Genomic DNA, 22712 nt, shown 5'->3' with positions numbered 1-22712 from the left:
TCTTTGCTACGAAATAACAATCAACATTCCCTATATAGATCAGTAGAGCCAAAGATGGAGCAATGCAGCTCAATTTTTTTTTTTTTTTTTTTTTTTTTTTGGCTTTGGTTTAGCGAAACATGTAGCCAATAACTCGGAGGAGAAACTTGTGCAAATATTTATACTTCCAACTACAGATTCCAAAGATGTTATCTGGAAAGGTTTTTCTCAGGAAAGGTCAGGGCGCCTGGAACTGTTTATGAATGCCTGTGTTCGTCATATCTGTGATGATCGACTCCGTTTCTCCATCATGTGCACAGCTGTCGTGGCTGCATACAGGCAATCGTAGAGATTCCCATACCCACTGTCTTCTCTGCTGTATTATCAACGTACACTGTCCCTCATAACTCTCCTCGGCCCTAACACTCTTGTCTGAACAACATGGCAGAAACAACCGTTCACATCGTAGCAAAATCCTTTCTGTCCCGCTTCATCGTTCGGTCACTTTCTCGAAGTACTTCCCAGTGGCAGGAACCTGATTCTGTAATAACCTGCCGCATTATATTAGACAACTGAATAACATCTCCAGTTTCGGAAGACTGTTAATGACGTATCTACTAAAGAACCGACAATGCTTACCACTCTCCTAAACGCCCTCGTTACCGTTGTTCTTCCTTCTTTCCAACCAGGTCTTCCTCATTTCCCATTATTGTTATCTGGTGGAGTCTCCTAAAATGTATTCCTAGCTGGTGCAGTCTCTTTAAATTTCTCGCTATATCAGAAAATATCTATTTTGTATACGTATAGATTCATTTCTATATCTGACATTATTGTTATGGTCGTTATTATTAATTTCATTATTATTATCACTGTTAAAGGTAGCAGCAGAACTACTGTCAGTATTAATTTTATTAGCTCATAGTATTATTTAATCATATTGTCACTATAGACACTTAAATAATTTTAATACTATTTTTCATATTAAAATTATCTGTTAGGTAACTGTGATGTAGAAAAGGTACTGTATGAGTGCAAACTCTGTACGTTATAAGGGAGAACCTTATCGCCATAATCATATGAAATTAAACAAATTAATAAATAAAAAATATAAAATATATCCACTTACAAATATCGCAAGAAAGAGAAGCAGTACAAGAATTTTAGAATATGTTACACATAGGCACACACATTACGGCAAAAGAACGTTGGTATAAGACCAATTGTAGCCGGAAGAGAAAAAGTGAAGTCAGCAAGTTCTAGGGTGACTATTCAGGAAGACTCAAGTAGGAATGTAACCGATGTTCATACAATAAAATTTATAAACACTCGTTACTGGATCTACAAATTTGAAAAAGGCTTTATGTAATCGTATCTGGAGTGCAGCTATGTTCGTTGAAGATCAGTGCCACACAATTTGTGCTGGAAAAATATGCTAAAATAAAAATGTGCATTCATTTACTCTACATTTACATCTACATCTACATTTATACTCCGCAAGCCACCCAATGGTGTGTGGCGGAGGGCACTTTTCTTGCCACTGTCATTACCTCTCTTTCCTGTTCCAGTCGCGTATGTTTCGCGGGAAGAATGGCTGCCGGAAAGCCTCCGTGCGCGCTCGAATCTCTCTAATTTTACATTCGTGATCTCCTTGGGAGGTATAAGTAGGGGGAAGCAATATGCACCTTTTCGAAACCTGGACAGCAAGTTACACCGCGATGCAGAGCGCCTCTCTTGCAGAGTCTGCCACTTCAGTTTGCTAAACGTAACGCTATAGCTATCAGGCTTACCAAATAACCCTGTGACGAAACGCGCCGCTCTTCTGTGGATCTTCTTTATCTCCTCTGTCAACCCGACCTGGTACGGATCCCACACTGATGAGCAATACTCAAGCATAGGTCGAACGAGTGTTTTGTAAGCCACCTCCTTTGTTGATGGACTACATTTTCAAAGGACTCTCCCAATGAATCTCAACCTGGCACCCACCTCACCAACAATTAATTTTATATGATCATTCCACTTCAAATGGTTCCGCACGCATACTCCCAGATATTTTACAGAAGTAACTGCTACCAGTGTTTGTTCTGCTATCATATAATCATACAATAAAGAATCCTTCTTTCTATGTATTCGCAATACATTACATTTGTCTATGTAAAGGGTCAGTTTTCACTCCCTACACCAAGTGCCTATCCGCTGCAGATCTTCCTGCATTTCGCTGCAATTTTCTAATGGTCAACTTCTCTGTATACTACAGCAGCATCCGCGAAAAGCCGCATGGAACTTCCGACACTATCTACTAGGTCATTTACATATATTGTGAATACAATGGTCCCATAACACTCCCCTGTGGCACGCCAGAGGTTACTTTAACGTCTGTAGACGCCTCTCCATTGAGAACAACATGCTGTGTTCTGTTTGCTAAAAGCTCTTCAATCCAGCCACACAGCTAGTCTGATATTCCGTAGGCTCTTACTTTGTTTATCAGGCGACAGTGCGGTACTGTATCTAACGCCTTCCGGAAGTCAAGGAAAATGGCATCTACCTGGGAGCCTGTATATAATATTTTCTGGGTCTCATGAACAAATAAAGCGAGTTGGGTCTCACACGACCGCTGTTTCCGGAATCCATGTTGATTCCTACAGAGTATATTCTGGGTTTCCAGAAATGACATGATACGCGAGCAAAAAACATGTTCTAAAAGTCTACAACAGATCGATGTCAGAGATATAGGCCTATAGTTTTGCGCATCTGCTCGATGACCCTTCTTAAGAACTGGAACTACCTGTGCTCTTTTCCAATCATTTGGAACCTTCCGTTCCTCTAGAGACTTGCGGTACACGGCTGTTAGAAGGGGGGCAAGTTCTTTCGCGTACTCTGTGTAGAATCGAATTGGTATCCCGTCAGGTCCAGTGGACTTTCCTCTGTTGAGTGATTTCAGTTGCTTTTCTATTCCTTGGACACTTATTTCGATGTCGGCCATTTTTTCACTCGTGCGAGGATTTAAAGAAAGAACTGCAGTGCGGTCTTCCTCTGTGAAACAGCTTTGGAAAAAGGGGTTTAATATTTCAGCTTTACGCGTGTCATCCTCTGTTTCAATGCCATTATCATCCCAGAGTGTCTGGATATGCTGTTTCGATCCACTTACTGATTTAACGTAAGACCAGAACTTTCTAGGTTTTTCTGTCAAGTCGGTACATAGAATTTTACTTTCGAATTCACTGAACGCTTCACGCATAGCCCTCCTTACGCTAACTTTGACATCGTTTAGCTTTTGTTTGTCTGAGAGGTTTTTGCTGCGTTTAAATGTGCAGTGAATCTCTCTTTGCTTTCGCAGTAGTTTCCTACCTTTGTTGTTGAACCACGGTGGGTTTTTCCCGTCCCTCACAGTTTTACTTGGCACGTACCTGTCTAAAACGCATTTTACGATTGCCTTGAACTTTTTCCATAAACACTCAACATTGTCAGTGTCGGAACAGAAATTTTCGTTTTGATCTGTTAGGTAGTCTGAAATCTGCCTCCTATTACTCTTGCTAAACCCTCCTCCCTTTTTTTATATTCCTATTTACTTCCATATTTAGGGATGCTGCAACGGCCTCATGATCACTAATTCCCTGTTCTGCGCTTACAGAGTCGAAAAGTTCGGGTCTGTTTGTTATCAGTAGGTCCAAGATGTTATCTCCACGAGTCGGTTCTCTGTTTAATTGCTCGAGGTAATTTTCGGATAGTGCACTCGGTATAGTGTCACTCGATGCTCTGTCCGTACCAACCGTCCTAAACATCTGAGTGTCCCAGTCTATAGCTGGTACATTGAAATCGCCACCTAAGACTGTAACATGCTGAGGAAATTTATGTGAAATGTATTCCAGATTTTCTTTCAGTTGTTCTGCCATTAATGCTGCTGAGTCGGGAGGTCGGTAAAAGGAGCCAATTATCAACCTAGCTCGGTTGTTGAGTATAACCTCCACCCATAATAATTCACAGGAAGTATCCACTTCTATTTCACTGCCGGTCGGTGTGGCCGAGCGGTTCTAGGCGCTTTAGTCTGGAGCCGCGCGACCGCTACGGTCACAAGTTCGATTCCTGCCTTAAGCATAGATGTGTGTGATGTCCTTAGTTAGGTATAAGTAGTTCTATGTTCTAGGGGACTGATGACCTCAGATGTTAAGTCCCATAGTGCTCAGAGCCATTTTTTTTCTATTTCACTACAGGATAGACTACTACTAACAGCGACAAACACGCCACCACGGTTGCATGCAATCTATCCTTTCTAAACACCGTCTGTACCTTTGTAAAAATTTCGGCAGAATTTATCTCTGGCTTCAGCCAGCTTTTCGTATCTATAACGATTTCAGCTTCGGTGCTTTCTATCAGCGCTTGAAGTTTCGATACTTTACCAACGCAGCTTCGACAGTTTACAATTACAATACCGATTTCTGCTTGGTCCCTGGATGTCCTGACTTTGCCCCTCACCTTTTGAGGCTGTTGCCCGTTCTGTACTTGCCCGAGGCCATCTAACCAAAAAAAACGCCCAGTCCACGCCACACAACCCCTGCTACCCATGTTGCCGCCTGCTGTGTGTAGTGGACTCCTGACCTATCCAAATGAACCCGAAACCCCACCATCCTATGGCGCAAGTCGAGGAATCTGCAGCCCACACGGTCGCAGAACCGTCTCAACCTCTGATTCAGACCCTCCACTCGGCTCTGTACCAAAGGTCCGCAGTCAGTCCTGTCGACGATGCTGCAGATGGTGAGCTCTGCAGTCTTCAGCTAATCAGATAGCCGCCAGAAGACAGAGAGTATTTCCTCCGATCCATAGCGACACACATCATTGGTGCCGACATGAGCGACCACCTGCAGATGGGTGCACCCTGTACCCTTCATGGCATCCGGAAGGACCCTTTCCACATCTGGAATGACTCCCCCCGGTATGCATACGGAGTGCACATTGCTATTATCCCCCTCCTTTGCACCCATATCCTCAAGGGGCCCCATTACGCGCCTAACGTTGGAGCTCCCAATAACCAGTAAGCCCACCCTCTGCGACCGCCCGGATCTTGCAGACTGAGGGGCAACCTCAGCCATGTCCAGCCGAAGATCAGTATCAGCCAGTGACAGAGCCTGAAACCGGTTCGTCAGACAAACTGGAGAGGCCTTCCGTTCAGCCCTCCGGAATGTCTTTCGCCACCTGCCACACCTCGAGACGACCTCCCACTTTACCACGGGTGAGGGGTCAGCCTCAATGTGGGCAGTATCCCGGGCAGCCACAGCCGTAGTCCGATCGGGGGATGCATAGAACGAGCTGGCCGTCCCCGACTCACTCTCGTAATCACACTCTTTCAAACACTCTTGTTTCAACACTTCCATTCGATACAGAAAAAAAACTTAGTCGAGCAAGTATCGTAAGAGAAACAGTATCGACTTTACACCGAGTGACAGCTAGATGTCTTACTACAGTAGCGTATGTTATTTAATCTAATAACGAATGCGAACAAATGCAAATTTCACGGGAAATAACAAGAAGAAACTGTACTAAATAAAAATATGGCATTTCAGCCTTTGATCGCTATTTTTTATTTTCAATGACCGGTTTCAGGCTAGCTGCCCATCTTCAGATCATATGTTGCAGTTACGGAGTAACCTGTCAGTATAGAACTATTGTTCGTGAACCAATAATTCTGTACTGACAGGTTACTCTGTAACTCAATATGTGATCTGAAGATGGGCAGCTAGCCTGAAACCGGTTATTGAAAATAAAAAATAGCTATCAAAGACTGAAATGCCATATTTTTATTCAAAGAACGATAGCAGAAATCCCAATAACACAGTCATGTCTAGTTTTGATAGAAATTGCACTGCTGATTCCTGTTTAAGCTGGTAATTGTATTTTGAGTATTATCATCTATATACTGAAGACTGAGGCAGCTCGCCAATTACGCAAGAGTTTTGGCTTCTTCTCGAAAGATACTTCAGTTCCCGAGAGGTGGCGTTGTACTGTTCCCCGATGAAATGGCCCCAAATGGCATGATAAGCAAATGGAAACTATTCGGATACTGATCGATGGTACAGATCCAAGTATTCACAAAGGGGGCATCGAGTCCATATCATGTCTCCAAGACTGCTCCAATTGTTAATAAATATTAGGTAAATGATAACCTAATTTAACCTCCGAAATGGACAACGAAGTGCACAGGATCCGTACCCGGAAGAAGCAGTGAGTGATTGCTTACGTGATGATGAAGTTATGTGAAAACAGCGCCTACACCGCTGCACTGTTATTCACAGACAGTGCAAGCTTAAGCTTCTAATTTTGTACCCGGCGTAGTGTTGTACCAACAACTACTGCGGTGCTGTTAGGTCGAATGCACTTTCCCGTGTGTGTAATTTTCCCAGCTGCAGCCTGGTTCACCAGATGAATAAATGCTCGAAAACTGCATTAATCATGGCCGGCCGGAGTGGCCAAGCGATTCTACGCACTACTGTCTGGAGCCGCGAGACCGCTACGGTCGCAGGTTCGAATCCTGCCTCGGGCATGGATGTGTGTGATGTTTAAGTAGTTCTAAGTTCTAGAGGATTGATGACCTCAGAAGTTGACTCCCATAGTGCTCAGAGCCATTTTTTTTTCATTAATCATGCATGGGCCTTCGCGGATCCCAGCACCACAAGTGGAAGAACCATTCACATACGTGTAAGCTCATAATTTAAGTGAAAAGCCCCTTAACAGAACGTTTGCAGATTGAATAACAAGTAAACTGTTTTTGCTCTACTGGTTTTTGTTTATTTCTAACCAGTTTTCACTTATTGGAACATCTTCAGGATACAAATGACTAACTTACACAAGGAACATTAGTTACTGGGTAACATTATAACAAAGATACAATCGACTTGAACCGAATATTGAACACCAAACTTGTTTGATAACGTTGTAAATTAAACTACCGCGAAGGACACTACTAAATGCAATAAGTAATTAAACTGCACAATATTACTACATTACAGCTGTAACGCTAAAGTTGCTGAGGTCGAGAACTGCTTGACAAACTGTGAAACTGGGCTCTCGTTATTTATGTTGTGCATCTTACAAGTTATATAACATTGTAAATTATACTTTACGCAAAAGGCAATATTAAACACACCATATAGTTGGCTGATTGATTGGTTGGTTTAAGGTGGGGACCAAACAGTGAGGTCATCGGAGCGAAGGATGTGGAAGGAAGTCGGCCGTGCCCTTTCAAAAGAACCATCCCGGAATTTGCCAGGAGCGATTTATGGAAACCACGGAAAACTTAAATCAGGATGGCCGGACGTGGGTTTGAACCTTTCGAATGTGAGTCCATTGTGCTAACCACTGCGCAACCTCGCTCGGTAAACGCAATAAATAATTAAAATACACATTATTGCAATATTACAAAATGTTTCAAATGGCTCAGAGCACTATGGGACTTAACATCTGAGGTCATCAGTCCCCTAGAACTTAGAACTACTTAAACCTAACTAACCTAAGGACATCACACACATCCATGCCCGAGGCTGGATTCGAACCTGCGACCGTAGCGGTCGTGTGGTTCCAGACTGTAGCGCCTAGAACCGCTCGGCCACACTGGCCGGCGCAGTATCACAGGTTATATGGTTATGACGTTATAATTTTTGAGGTCGTGACATTACGTGGGAAGTGTCTGAGTATCATTCACTTACGTTGTGGAACAAACGTGTTTTGAATTGTAAATTACAGATTATGCAATAGGCAATATTAAAAACAGTAAATTTTTAAAAAACACAAGATTACAGTATTACAAGTTATAGTGTGATAATGTTGAAGGTTTGTAAGGTAAGCAAGGCAAGGAATATCGAATTCAATTGTGATTTGATTTTGTGCAGCAGTGTGTACCATTACGGCGGTCTGTGGGTATGTGGCTGTTGAGTGCATTATGTGAAGCTTAAAAGTGGGGATGTGCTCAGTTGTAATTGGTAATGTAGACTCAGTTATGGATTTTGAGCTAAATGCTTACTTAGCTCAAGAGCTTCTAACAGGTACTTTTTTCTTCTATTTTAGGCTAGCACAGGAGAAACAAAATCTTAGATTCGTTAATTGTGCATGTAAGTTAGTTAATTTAAAAACAGAAATGGGTAGGCTGAAGTTAGATGTAGAGAGAGTTAGCGAAGTTCGGTGACAGGAGGAACAGGACTTCTGGTCAGGTGAATACATGGATTTAAATAGAAAATAAAATAGGGAAAGTGTAGGAGTAAGTTTAATAATGAATAAGATGATGATGCTGTTTGTTTTGTGGGGCGCTCAACTGCGTGGTCATCAGCGCCCGTACAATGTCACAAATTTTTCACAGTCCAATCTAGCCACTGTTACGAACGACGATGATGAAATGATGAAGACAACACAAGCCCCCAGTCGCCAGGAAGAGAAAATCCCCAACCCTACTGGGAATCGAACCCATGATCCCGAGGCAGCAGCGCTAGCCACTGGACCACAAGCTGCGGACAATAATGAATAAGAAGTAGGACTGCGGGTTAGCTACTATGAACAGAATACAGAACGGATTATCATACCCAAGATAGACACAAAATCAACTCCCACCATAGTAGTACAAGTTTATATCTCAACTAGCTCCGTAGGTGGTGAAGAGATTCAAAAACTGTGTGAGGAGGTAAAACAAATTATTCAGGTAGTCAGAAAGGTGAAAATTTAATTCTGATTGGGTATTCGGATCCTATAGCAGAAAAAGGAAGAGAAGGAAAAGTAGTAGGTGAATATGGACTGGGAGAATGGAATGAAAGATATACCTCCTGGTAGAATTTTGCACAGAGCATAATTTAAACATCGCTAACAAGAATCATGAAAAAAGATTGCATACGTGGAAGAGACTTGGTAACACCGGAAGGTTTCAGATGGATTATATATTAGTAAGACGGAGATTTCGAAACCTGACTTTAAACTGCAAGACATTTCCAGGGGCAGCTGTGGACTCTGACCACAATTTATTGGTTCTGAAATGTAGATCAAAATGGTAGTAAATGAAGGAGGGTTTCAGAGGAAACATTGGGCACAGGTTGACTAGAACAGGGGAAAGGAATACAGTACAAGACGAATGGGTAGCTTTGAGAGATGAAATAGCGAAGCCAGCAGACGATGAAGAAGGTAAAAACACAAAGCCTTGTGGAAATCCTTGTATAGCGCGGGTGAGAGTAAATTTAACTGATGGAAGGAGGAAACATAAACATTCAGCAAATGAAGCAGGTGAAAGGGAATACAACGTCTAAAAATGACAGGAAGTGCAGAATGCCTACAGGAAAATTAAGGAGGTCTTCGGAGAAAAAAAACAGCTGCATGAATATCAAGAGCTCAGATGGGAAACCATTACCAAGCAAAAAGGGAAAGTTAAAAGCTGACAGGAGTACGGTAGAGGGTCTATACTGGAGAGATGAACTTGAAGAGGACGCAGATGAAGATGGGGTGGGAGATATGATATTGCAAGAAGAATTTGACAGGACACTGAAAGACTTAAGCCGAAACAAGGCCCCTGGAGTATACGACACTCTGTCAGAACTATTGATATCCTTCGGAGAGCCAGACATGACTCTTCCATTTACTGTGCAAGATGTATTACAAAGACGAAATACCCTCAGACTTCTAGAAGATTATAATAAATTCAATTCCAAAGAAAGCATATGCTGACAGGAATGAATGTTACAAAAATATCAGTTTACTAAGACATGGTTACTAAACACTTTACAAATTATTTACAGAAGAATGGAAAAATTTGCTAGAAGACAACATCAGGGAAGATCAGTTTGGATTCCGGAGAAATGTAGGAACACGTGAGGCAGTACTGACGCTACCGTTTCTCAGTCTTAGAAGATAGGTTAAACAAGGCAAACCTATGTTTATAGCATTTGAAGACATAGAAGAAGCTTTCGACAATGTTGACTGGAACACTCTCTTAGAAATCCTAAAGGTACCAGGGTAAAATACAAGGAGCGAAAGGCTATTTATAAGTTGTACAGCAACCAGACAGAAATTATAAGGGTCGAGGGGACTGAAAGGGAAGCAGTGGTTGAGAAGGGAGTGAGACAGGGTTGTAGCTTATTCCCGATATCGTTCAATCTCTACAATGAGCAAGTAGTAAAGGATATCAAGGAAAAATTTTGAGAAGGAATTGAAGTTCAGGGAGAACCAATAAATTCTTCGAGGTTCGCCGATGACATTGTAATTCTGTCAGAGACAGCAAAGGACTTGAAGGAGCAGTTGAATGGAATGGACAGTATCTTGAAAGAAGTACAGTAGATTAACATCTATAGAAGAAAAACAAAGATAATGAAATACAGTCGAATTAAATCAGATGATCCTGAGGTAATTAGAGTAGGAAACGACAGGCTTGAAATAGTAAATGGGTTTTATTATTTTAGGAGTGAAATAGAGAGGATATGAAAAGTAGACTGGCAATGGCAAGAAAATAGTTTGCGAAGAAGAGAATTTTTCTTAACGCCGAATATAGATTCAAGTATTAGGAAGTCTTCTCAAAAGTACACACATAAAAAAAGTTTTACATCACCTCGGTTCCGAGAGTTCCGGAACCTGTACAGAAAATTTTAATAGAGATCAACATAAACGTCATTTCCGCCTTTTTATTGCTCATGAAAACCACACAATGCATGTTGTACCACCATACAGCGAGACCTTCAGAGGTGGTGGTCCAAACTGCTATACACACCGGTACCTCTAACACCCAGCAGCAATCGTCTTGCACTGATGCATGCCTGTATTCGTCGTGGCATACTATCCACAATTTCATCAAGGCACTGTTCGGCCAGATACTCCCACTCCTCAACAGCGATTTGGCGCAGACCCCTCAGAGTGGTTTCTGGGTCACATCGTCGGTAAACAGCACTTTTCGATCTATCCCAGGCATATTCGATAGGGTTCAGGTCTGGAGAATATGCTGGCCACTCTAGTCGAGTGATGTCGTTATCCTGAAGGAAGTCATTCACATGATGTCATGTGCACGATGGTGGCGCGAATTGTCGTCCATGAAGACGAATGCCTACAGCCGTTACGGCGCCTTCCATAAACCCCGACCACCAGTGGCGTATGTCGGCCCCACATAATGTCACCCCAAAACGGAAGGGAACATCTAACTTGCTGCAGTCGCTGGACAGTGTGCCTAAGACGTCCAGCCTGACAGGGTTGCCTCGAACACGTCTCCGGCTATTGTCTGGTTGAAGGCATACTCGACACTCATCGGTGAAGAGAAAGTGACGCCAATCCTGAGCGGTCCATTCGGCATGTTCTTGAGCCCATCTGTACTGCGCTGCTTGGTGTCATGGTTGCAAAGATGGACCTCGCCATGGATGTCGGGAGAAAAGTTGCGCTTCATACAGCCTATTACGCACAGTTTGAGCAGTAACACTACCTCCTGTGGCTGCACGAAAAGCATTATTCAACATGGTGGCGTTGCTGTCAGGGTTCCTCCGAGCCACAATCCGTAGTTAGCGGTCATCCACTGCAGTAGTAGCCCTTGGGTGGCCTGAGCGAGGCATGTCATCGACAATTCCTGTCTCTCTGTATCTTCTCCATGTCCGAACAACATCGCTTTGGTTCACTCCTAGGCGCCTGGACACTTCCCTCGGCCGGCCGAAGTGGCCGTGCGGTTAAAGGCGCTGCAGTCTGGAACCGCAAGACCGCTACGGTCGCAGGTTCGAATCCTGCCTCGGGCATGGATGTTTGTGATGTCCTTAGGTTAATTAGGTTTAACTAGTTCTAAGTTCTAGGGGACTAATGACCTCAGCAGTTGAGTCCCATAGTGCTCAGAGCCAGCCACTTCCCTCGTTGAGAGTCCTTCCTGGCACAAAATAACAAAGCGCACGCGATCGAACGGCGGCATTGACCATCTACCCATGTACACGAGCCGTGTACCTCCTTCCTGGTGGAATGATTGGAACTGATCGGCTGTCGGACCCCCTCCGTCTAATAGGGGCTGCTCATGCATGGTTGTTTTACATGTTTGAGCGGGTTTAGTAACATCTCTGAACAGTCAAAGGAACTGTGTCTGTGATATAATACCCACAGCCAAAGTCTATCTTCAGGAGTTCTGGTAACAGGGGTGATGCAAAACATTTTTTGATGTGTGTATTTGTAAGGACCGTAGCGATGTATGGAAGTGAAACATGAACGATAAACAGTTTAGACAAGAGGAGAATAGAAGCTTCTGGAATGTGGTGCTACAGAAGAATGATGAATATTAAATGGGCATATCACGTAAACGTAACTACTAAGGAGGTACTGAATAGAACTGGGAGGAAAAGAAATTGGTGGCACAACCTGACTAGAAGAAGGGATCAGTTGATAGGAAACATTCTGAGACATGAAGGGGTTACGAATTTAATGTTGGACGGAAGTGCGTGTGTGTCTGCGGGAGGGGGACGAGGGTGAGTAAAAGTCGTAGAGGGAGATGAATACAGTAAGCAGTTCAGAATAATGTAGGTTCCAGCAGTTATTCGTCAATGAAAAGGCTTGCACTGGACAGAGTAGCATGGAGAGCTGCATCAAAGCAGTCTTCGGACTGAAGACAACAACAATAATAACATGAAGCACTTCTGTGTGGACCTGGTATCTGTGTCCTTCCTTGACCGGCCGGAGTGGCCGAGCGGTTCTAGGCGCTACAGTCCGGAACCGCGCGACCGCTGCTGTCGCAGGTTCGAATCCTGCCTCGGGCATGGATGTGTGTGATGTCCTTAGGTTAGCTAGGTTAAAGTAGTTCTAAGTTCTAGGGTACGGATGACCACAGCAGTTAAGTCCCATAGTGCTCAGAGCCATTTTTTTTTTTTTTTGTGTCCTTCCTACTGCACATGTTCGGAAAAGGTGGAGTCTGACTTATGTAATCTCCAGCAGCGTTTGTGTTCAATCAGCCTAGTTGCAATACCTCTGCTTGTTTGACCAATACAGTTTGTTGCAGTCACTGCAGGTGATTTAATAAAAACTAGTGTTACTTAATAAATCTGTTTTGTCGTTGTCGAATAATATGTGAGCTGTATTGCCGCTTAAATAAAATGAAGTTTTATAATTCGGGTATTTGAGAGTTTTGGTAGCCTAAATCCTTACTCATTTCAGTGTGTTGATTGTTTTTTCTCTGCGTCCTGTAAACACGACACACAGTTTACTGTCTGACGTTTTATGCACACTTTTAGTTGCACCACTATGTGGAGTACGCCTGTCACTATAGTCTAACCGTTTTGCGTCCACACTTCAACACCTGACCTACTGCCTAAGGAAAAATAAGCATTAATGGCTTGCTGTTGCCACATGTACTTGGAGATACTAACCTAAAAACATACTAGTCATAATAGCTATAATCATTAGTCTTCAAATCAAGTAAATGCACTGTCCTCTATCAGCAATAAAAATATCTGCACTGATACCCCCAACAGCCTGTATATTTTATAACTGTTCATTTAACGTCACGAATCAATGTCCATTAAAATATTATTCGTTGCCTCACTGTATATATTTTTTTAAACTTTGGTAGTAATTTCGGTGAGGAAACATGCTGCCACTGGTCGGTATCTGATCACACTCTGTCCCCTTCGCTTGCATTACAAGTTACCATTTTTACCAACACAAGGCGCCAGAAGAGTACCCCATTCCGTACTGCCTGGGCGCTGCGAATCAAGTAGTGCTCAGTAAAAAGCATATCAAAACCTAGTCTTTTGTGGGGAGCCGTAGTTTGTTTGGAATCAGGAAGCGTAAAAAAAATGAGCCTACTATTCGGGGTCCTCAAACATTTTCCACTATTACTAAGTAAAAACTGTACCTTCAAATGTTTTTATTCTTTCTGGTTATACTACTGCCTGGGATGACTGTCGTGGCTGCTTCGCCCTGTATGTGAAATGTTACATCATTATCACGGAAGCAGCCAGCGCATTTAACTCTAAATGCTGAATTCAACGGTTTGTGCCCTCTTTTTATCCAGTGAACCTCAGAAGAGAAAATAATCTAATTGGCTTCACAATGTAAGCCTAATAAATCGAACAGCACAAGGTATTCCAGTTGTGTTCAGGATTGTGCGGTACATATTAGAGTCGAATGAAGCAGAGAGTATGTGTGTGTGTGTGTGTGTGTGTGTGTGAGTGTGTGTGTGTGTGTGTGTGTGTGTGTGTAGCTGTAAGGAAAGCGGTACGTATGCTGTATCTGTGATGCTGCAAACTCGGATTGTAAAATAACAAGTTGTCAAAGACTATACCTAGTGTCCTGTTCCTTGTCTGAGCTGAGTACTCGAGCAGCTCCACCCTTTCCTCTTTGACAGCGAGAAAAACATCTCGCTAGGTCGTGCCTTACGTCCTCTGCGCTTTCCGATACCCGTGCCGCGGCGGCCTCTGTGTACCTTCTGCCGCAGAACTCCATCAGGCCTGCGCGCGGTGTGCGACAACGCAAATAGCCGGCTGACGTGTTTACGCTGGTGTGCGCAGGGAGACGGCGATGTTGTACGAGCCCGGCGTGTCGACCAACAGCAACAAGCAGAGCGTGGCCACGGTGGTCGCGCACGAGCTGGCGCACCAGTGGTTCGGCAACCTGGTCACGCCCAGCTGGTGGTCCGACCTCTGGCTCAACGAGGGCTTCGCCAGCTACATCGAGTACCTGGGCGTCGACGCGGTGAGTCTCTCCCTCTTCATTGTTTCTGCATTTACAGTGAACTCGGAACAGTATCTACTGTCGGTGATTTAAATATTTCGACACAAAATTACATAAGGTTGTCAAACCGATATAAAAATGTTGTATAACTATCAAATTTCAGTTACATTCATTATTGACCATTTTGCTAGGACTGCTACTGTTACCCATAATCAAAGAATTACATATTTCTGCGTCGCTCACTAAGTTTTATTTCATTCACTACGCGTTTCGATGGTTAACCATCAACACCGTGTGGAAGATAGGCCTGTTGATAAGATATCAATGTATCGACATATCAATCATTTTTTGTTTATTTTTCCAAAAAAACTCGTCTAGCTTGAAGAGGGAAACCAGATGGCGCTATGGTTGGCCCGCTAGATGGCACTGCCATATAGGTCAAACGGATATCAACTGCGTTTTTTTGAGTAGGAACCCCCATTTTTTATTACATATTCGTGTAGTACGTAAAGAAATATGAATTTTTTTGTTGGACCACTTTTTCGCTTTGTGATAGATGGCGCTGTAATAGTCACAAACGTATACGTACGTGGTATCACGTAACATTCTGCCAGTGCGGACGGAATTTGCTTCGTGATACATTACCCGTGTTAAAATGGACCGTTTACCATTTGCGGAAAAAGTCGATATCATGCTGATGTATGGCTATTGTGATCAAAATGCCCAACGGGCGTGTGCTGCCCGCATCTCGTGGTCGTGCGGTAGCGTTCTCGCTTCCCACGCCAGGGTTCCCGGGTTCGATTCCCGGCGGGGTCAGGGATTTTCTCTGCCTCGTGATGGCTGGGTGTTGTGTGCTGTCCTAAGGTTAGTTAGGTTTAAATAGTTCTAAGTTCTAGGGGACTGATGACCATAGATGTTAAGTCCCATAGTGCTCGGAGCCATTTTTGACCGTGTGCTATGTATGCTACTCAGTATCCTGGACGACATCATCCAAGTGTACGGACCGTTCGCCGGATAGTTACGTTATTTAAGGAAACAGTAAGTGTTCAGCCACATGTGAAACGTCAACCACGACCTGCAACAAATGATGATGCCCAAGTAGGCGTTTTAGCTGCTGTTGCGGCTAATCCGCACATCAGTAGCGGACAAACTGCCCGAGAATCGGGAATCCCAAAAACGTCGGTGTTGAGAATGCTACCTACATCAACATCGGTTGCACCCGTACCATATTTCTATGCACCAGGATTTGCATGGCGACGACTTTGAACGTCGTGTACAGTTCTGCCACTGGGCACAAGAGAAATTACGGGACGATGACAGATTTTTTGCACGCGTTCTATTTAGCGACGAAGCGTCTTTCACCAACAGCGCTAACGTAAACCGACATAATATGCACTATTGGGCAACGGAAAATCCACGATGGCTGCGACAAGTGGAACATCAGCGACCTTGGCGGGTTAATGTATGGTGCGGAATTATGGGAGAAAGGATAATTGGCCCCCATTTTATCGATGACAATCTAAATGGTGCAATGTATGCTGATTTCCTACGTAATGTTCTACCGATGTTACTAAAGATGTTTCACTGCATGACAGAATGGCGACGTACTTCCAACACGATGGATGTCCGGCACATAGATCGCGTACGGTTGAAGCGGTATTGAATAGCATATTTCATGACATGTGGATTGGTCGTCGAAGCACCATACCATGGCCCGCAAGTTCACAGGATCTGACGTTCCCGGATTTCTTTCTGTGGGGAAAGTTGAAGGATATTTGCTATTGTCATCCACCGACAACTCCTGACAACATGCGTCAGCGCGTTGTCAATGCACGTGCGAGCGTTACGGAAGGCGAACTACTCGCTGTTGAGAGGAGTGTCGTTACACGTATTGCCAAATACGCTGAGGTTAACGGACATCATTTTCAGCATTTATTGCATTAATCTTGTATTTAAAGGTAATCATGCTGTAACAGCATGTGTTCTCAGAAATGAGAAGTTCACAAAAGTACATGTATCACATTGGAACAACCGAAATAAAATGTTCAAACGTACCTACGTTCTGTATTTTAATTTAAAAAACCTACCTGTTACCAACGGTTCGTCTAAAATGGGGAGCCATATTTTTGTGAGTATTACACCGCCATCTATCACAAAGCGAAAAAGTTGTCCAACTAAAACATTCATATTTCTTTACGTACTACACGAATATGTAATAAAAAATGGGGGTTCCTATTTAAAAAAACGCATATGATATCTGTTTGACCTATTGCAATACCATCTAGCGGGCCAACCACAGCGCCATCTGGTTTCCATCTTCAAGCTAGACGAGTTTCGTTCTTTGTAATTTTTCCGTTTGACGTTTATTTCGTGAGATATTTGGCCCGGTCATGATCAATGGGCCACAATGGCGACATTTTCCCTCCAATATATCGATAGCCAGTGGCGTTGCAACAGTGATAACCCCGGTTCCCATCACATCACCGAAGTTAAGTGCTGTCGGGCTTGGCCAGCACTTGGATGGGTCACCGTCTGGGTGTGCCGAGTGCTGTTGGCAATTAGAGTGCATCCAGCCCTTGAGAGGCAGTTGAGAGGTAGCGGCACGTGTCACAAAAACTGACAACGACCGGAAGAGTGGTGTGCTGACCACATGTCCCTCTGTATACCCACACGGTGACGCCTAGAGACTGAGGATGACACGGCGGTCGGCGGTCGGTCGGTACCATGGGACCTTCACGGCCTGTTCGGACCGTGTATGTTTGTTTGCCGAGATAGCGATACATCGGTATCGAAATGACGATATCGTGAGTCGTTGTTTTTATTTTATATTACATTTTATTTAACAATTTTTGATAAATACTTGATGTTATCCTTTTGAAATTGTAGTAGAACATAATTTTACTTTCACTTTTTGAAGGAGTCGTACTACTTTTTGAGCTTTCATCACGTCCAGTCTTTCTCTCTGACTGTGTGAAGCAAGTATATGTGTCACAAAAGAAGAAGTCCGACTGCACTGGGAAGTGGCGGCGTCAATGGAATAACAAGATTTCTGATGTAAAGCACTAGCGCACCAGTTGCGTTAAAAAAAAACAATGCTTACATTGTGTAACCTATATTTTTATGGGTCGGTACGTCAATATCTTTCCCGTCCATGTATTGATATATCGATTTCTTTTTCTATACATCAGGCGCCGATAATGATGTCTTTTAAATATCGATATATGTAATTCTCTATGTTTTTAAAAATATTAACAGCGGAAGGCACGTTATACAAGGTTGCTAAGCAATGACGTTTCCGTATAGCAGCATGTGAGGCGGCCGAGGCGTTAGGTTGTGACCTGCAAGAGCGCAGTTGGTGCGTTCTGCCCATGAAATTCGCATATGCTTCTCACTGTACATCAGCCACATATATGCGACGTAACAACAAGGTATGTGTGGTGTCTAGGAAATTTGGGTACTCAGTTCGCTACACAAACATTCAAGCAAATCATAAAAAATGGTTCAAATGGCTCTGAGCACTATGGGACTTAGCATCTATGGTCATCAGTCCCCTAGAACTTAGAACTACTTAAACCTAATTAACCTAAGGACATCACACAACACCCCCTCATCACGAGGCAGAGAAAATACCCGACCCCGCCTGGAATCGAACTTGGGAACCCGGGCGCAGGAACCGAGAACGCTACCGCACGACCACGAGCTGCGGACAAGCAAATCATATTAATGGGTTTTATTACAATATGTAAAGTTACAATACTTAACTTTTATCGTTGCACTGATGTGTCACAAGCAATGGGCGACATACAAAATAATAAAGCTTCTTCTGTATAAACAATTCCAAGTCTGTGCTACATAGAGTGTACAAGCGAAGTGATAAGTCTTGAAGTTACTATTGAACAGGGGCGCCGCCAGTCGGTCACGGCGCCCATGTCCACTTCACATAGGGGCCGATGCTGTCGCGTTGTCGTACTGAAGAGCGGTCGGTCAGCGTGCGATTGGCTGACGCCTTCTCATAGCCATTTCTTCTCTATCGTTCCCGACTGACGTGCAGGCGCTTGACTTTACGCCGTAACAGTACGTATATTGTAATATTATACACGTGCCGAATGTGACTTTACGAGTGATAACACATACTACTCCGAAAAACTTAAGAATCAGATAGACAAATTAATGTGACACATATAAAACTCCAGTATTGCACTGAAAGCTGGACATCACATGTCGTTTAGATCAGCGTGACTATAGCGCTAAACGGGGCTAATGCCTTAACTCGAGAAATAGCAAAAGACAATGTGTATCAATCAGCGAATAGTTACTGTGCGTTGTGATGGCAATCTTCATTGCAACATGGCTCGGAGACAACTTTCGGATGGCTTCACATGGGGAAGAATGCTCAGGAAATTGAAAGAAGGACTATGGTGATGAGTGTAGCCCAGGAGTTTGGTATTGTTCACAGCACTATTTTACGCACGTAGGTAGCTTTGCGAACTACAGGCACTGCTGCCCGAAGTAGAGGAGGTGGTCCACTACAGTTAACTACAACAGCAGATGACCGCTACATTGCACAACATGCAAGAAGGGTCCCACGTCAAACAGCAAGTACAGTCTTCAGTTGAAACTTCCCGGCTGAGAGGTCGTGGTCGATGTATAAAATTTCCACCTAACGTTTCGTCTCCATCTGCGGGAGACATCTTCTGAGGTCGTCCGGCTACTGCCACTGAGGCTCCCGGTACTCCCGCATTTTTATAAGAGAGCAACGGTCCACCCAATTTCCTGGATGTGTCGGTAATTAAACAGGTGGATGGGACGCTCGGCCACAAGGTATATAGAAAGAACACTCACACGGATCGATACCTCTACAAGGAATCTAACCATCATCCTAGGCAAAAAAGAGGTGTCATGAAAACCTTGGTGGACAGAGCCAACGAAATCTGCGAGCCGGCTTACTTACAAGATGAACTAAATCACTTACGGTCAGCCTTCATGAAAAACGGATATACCAGCAAGGAAATTGATCGAGCCCTCCATCAAAGAAGAAAAGAAGCCAGACGTCCAGAGCAACAACGGTCACCTACTGGAAAAGTTTTCCTACCGTTCATTAATAAAGTCACGGACCGTATCGGGAAAGTTCTGGCCAAGCATGGGATCGAAACAATCTTCAGACCAACCAAGAAGATTAAGGAATATTTAAGAACTGCAAAAGACGCCCGACACCCCCTAGCAACACCTGGGGTATAGAAAACTCCATGCAGTTGTGGACAAGTATATACTGGAACAACGAAAAGAAGTGTAAACACCCGCTTAGCCGAACATAAAAGAAACTGTCGCTTAGGACACATCAAAAAATGGGCCGTAGCTGAGCATGTTTTTCGCGATGGGAACCACGAGACAAGCGTTCTAGCACGAACATCCCATTATCATGCGCGCATGTATAGAGGAGCGATAGAGATTCACAAACACCATAGCAATTTTAATAGAAGAGATGAAGTTTTAAAGTTAGGCAAAATATGGATGTCGACGTTGCGCCAGCAGAATGACAATCGATTACTCTTAATCGAGAATGATAACGCATTCCAAAGATAGGCACACCGTCGGCATCACGTGACGTATGGTGGTGCCCTCTATGCGCTCTATAAATGCAAGAGCACCTGGAGCCTCAGTGGCAGGAGCCGGACGATCTCAGACGTTGTCTCCCGCAGATGGAGACGAAACGTTAGGTGGAAATTTTATACATCGACCACGTTCTCTCAGCCCGGAAGTTTCAACTGAGGCCAACACCGGCCGTGAAAGCCAACATTGTATGAGCAGGTACAGTGTCAAACACATTTAACAGCACTGCAAGGCACGCAGTTTGACGCTTCACAGTGGCACGGATACTGCTTGGGTCTTGTCTCTATGCCCGACGACCAGTCCCTTGACACCCGTCCATTGGTGGCACCATTTACTATGCTGCCAAGAACGCAGAAACTGAACCAACGAGGAGTGAGGTCACGTGCTCCTCTTGGATGAGAGAAAATTCAGTCTGAGTAGTGATTTGGAGATACGCTTGTATAGTGAGAGACGGGAACACGTAATGCCACCAGGAACATTGCAGAGCACGATCGTTTTGTTGGTCCAGGATTCACGGTGTGGGGACACACAGTGATGCGTGGGCGTACTGATCCGAATCTTTGAACACGGTACACTCATGAGCCAACATTTCTGTGACACTGTACGACTTCCCCATGTACGTCTTTAGAGGGGTGCATTCGGCCATAACTTCAATTTTATGAATGGAAAAGCGCGACGCATCGAAGAGAGCAGGTGAAGGAGCTCATGGAAGGAGAGGATACTCGGCGAATGAAGGGTCTGCCCGTTTCCCTGACTTAAACTCCATGGGCACGTGTGGGACGCACTGGGAAGACATTTTGCAGCGTGGCCTTAAGCATCAACGAGCACCCAGCAGTTGTTATATACACTGCTCAAGAAATGGAACACCGTACCACAAGAACTCCATACCAACGTTGTGACCAGCGTGGCAGCATGTTGCACGGCATGCATTGCGTGTATTGTGATCACACACCCCATTATGAAACCATGTCCCGCCTTTTGTAATGTCCAGGGGACCATCAAAAATCGTGGCCCCCTTAGTGTAATTATTGTCTTTGAAGAAAAGTGTCATTTCTGTTGGTCGCATTGCGCATTTCTTGCAGTCACGTTCTGTACTATATAGCAGTATTTTCTGTGAACGGTGCAAGTTTTATCGAGCTATGTTACTTAACAGTGACACATTATGGGAAAGTTGCTTTCGTCCCTAAGCTTTGCACACCAGTGTATTTCAACTGTACGCTTATCGTGTACTGTTAATCGTGTATTCCTTTTGAATGGAATATCAGTAATTCAGAAATGGTTTGTAGATTCGTCTGTTTTGAGGCAGAACAGGGCGATAAAAGAAAAATGCTTCTTGTTATCTCCATCAGAAGTCTTCGTAACTCGGTAGTTTTTTTAATGGCTCTAAGCACTATGGGACTTAACATCTGAGGTCATCAGTCCCCTAGACTTAGAACTACTTAAACCTAGCTAGTCTAAGGACATCAGACACATCCTTGCCCGAGGCAAGATTCGAACCTGCGACCGTAGCAGCAGCACACTTCTGGACTGAAGCACCTAGAACCGCTCGTCCACAAAAGGCTGGCAACTCGGTTGTTGATTTTCTTCATTGTTTACTTGTTAGATAGCCAATGATAATATTTAATCTGCCGCTCAGTTCATAGAGGTTTCATAAGAGGAGATTACGCTGCACACTAACGCTGCACGTTGCACTGAAGGCGGCACCAGCGTGTTAGGTGCTCCAAAATGTTAGCAGACTACTGTTGAAGATTGCCTCTTGTTCTTAATTTCCGTGGGCGCACGCAACAGTTGTTTTAAGTAAAAAATGTTAGACTGCGTTTGTGAATAACACAACGTCAGAACTGTATTTTCGTATTTTCTCTGATCTTAAATGAATATTTGATCCAGTAATAACACGCATTTCCCCTCGGTAATGTAACTTTCTTTTTGTTAGACGTTTCAAACAACCAAAAAGAGAAGTATGTGTGTGAAAAGGCTGCTTTCGTAATCCAGCATTTTGCTTAATACAGGCTGTCGGAACTTACGTTCTTTCGCCCAGAGAGCTTTTCGAGATGGGTTGACAGGAAATCTAAAGTCAAATCACAGAAATAAAAAGCTGCTGTAAAGTAAACAGCAGAACCAAAATTCATGTATATACAAGATAATATCATTTGGACTATCTACCCTCGAATTAAACGTGATTCCTTTACACTTTAGACAAAGATCATAATGATTAGTACACCCGTAAACGACGAAAGCTAGTATTTTTGAACAAAGTATTTCCACCAGACGCTAATGTTGGGCGAAAAAGACATGGCGGATGGTGGCTTCAAGTTTGTGACGTCATACAACTTCCAGTATTATGTCTCCTTGGCACAGCTAAATTCAGTGAATCACTGGTTTTAGCGTTAGCGGTCAACTATGGAATCAAACATTTTCCACCTCATTGTACTTTGTGGTTGCCGTCTGTTAATCGAAGTGAAGTATTTTTCATTCACATTTGGTTA

At 43.7% G+C, this 22712-nt stretch overlaps 1 protein-coding gene across 1 annotated transcript in view; it reads left to right on the top strand.

The window, feature by feature from the left end:
• LOC126418899 (aminopeptidase N) overlaps nucleotides 1-22712 on the top strand; it is a 310305-nt gene that overhangs the window by 163255 nt on the left and 124338 nt on the right. Inside the window, exon 6 of the mRNA XM_050085916.1 lies at nucleotides 14454-14637. Coding sequence (XP_049941873.1) covers nucleotides 14454-14637 — 184 coding nt within the window. The remainder of the gene's footprint in view (nucleotides 1-14453; nucleotides 14638-22712) is intronic.

The sequence above is a fragment of the Schistocerca serialis genome, chromosome 9 (genome assembly GCF_023864345.2).
Source record: "Schistocerca serialis cubense isolate TAMUIC-IGC-003099 chromosome 9, iqSchSeri2.2, whole genome shotgun sequence".
Lineage (NCBI taxonomy): Eukaryota > Metazoa > Arthropoda > Insecta > Orthoptera > Acrididae > Schistocerca > Schistocerca serialis.
The sequence above is the reverse complement of the archived record's forward strand: the minus strand, read 5'-3'. Positions and strand labels throughout refer to the sequence as shown.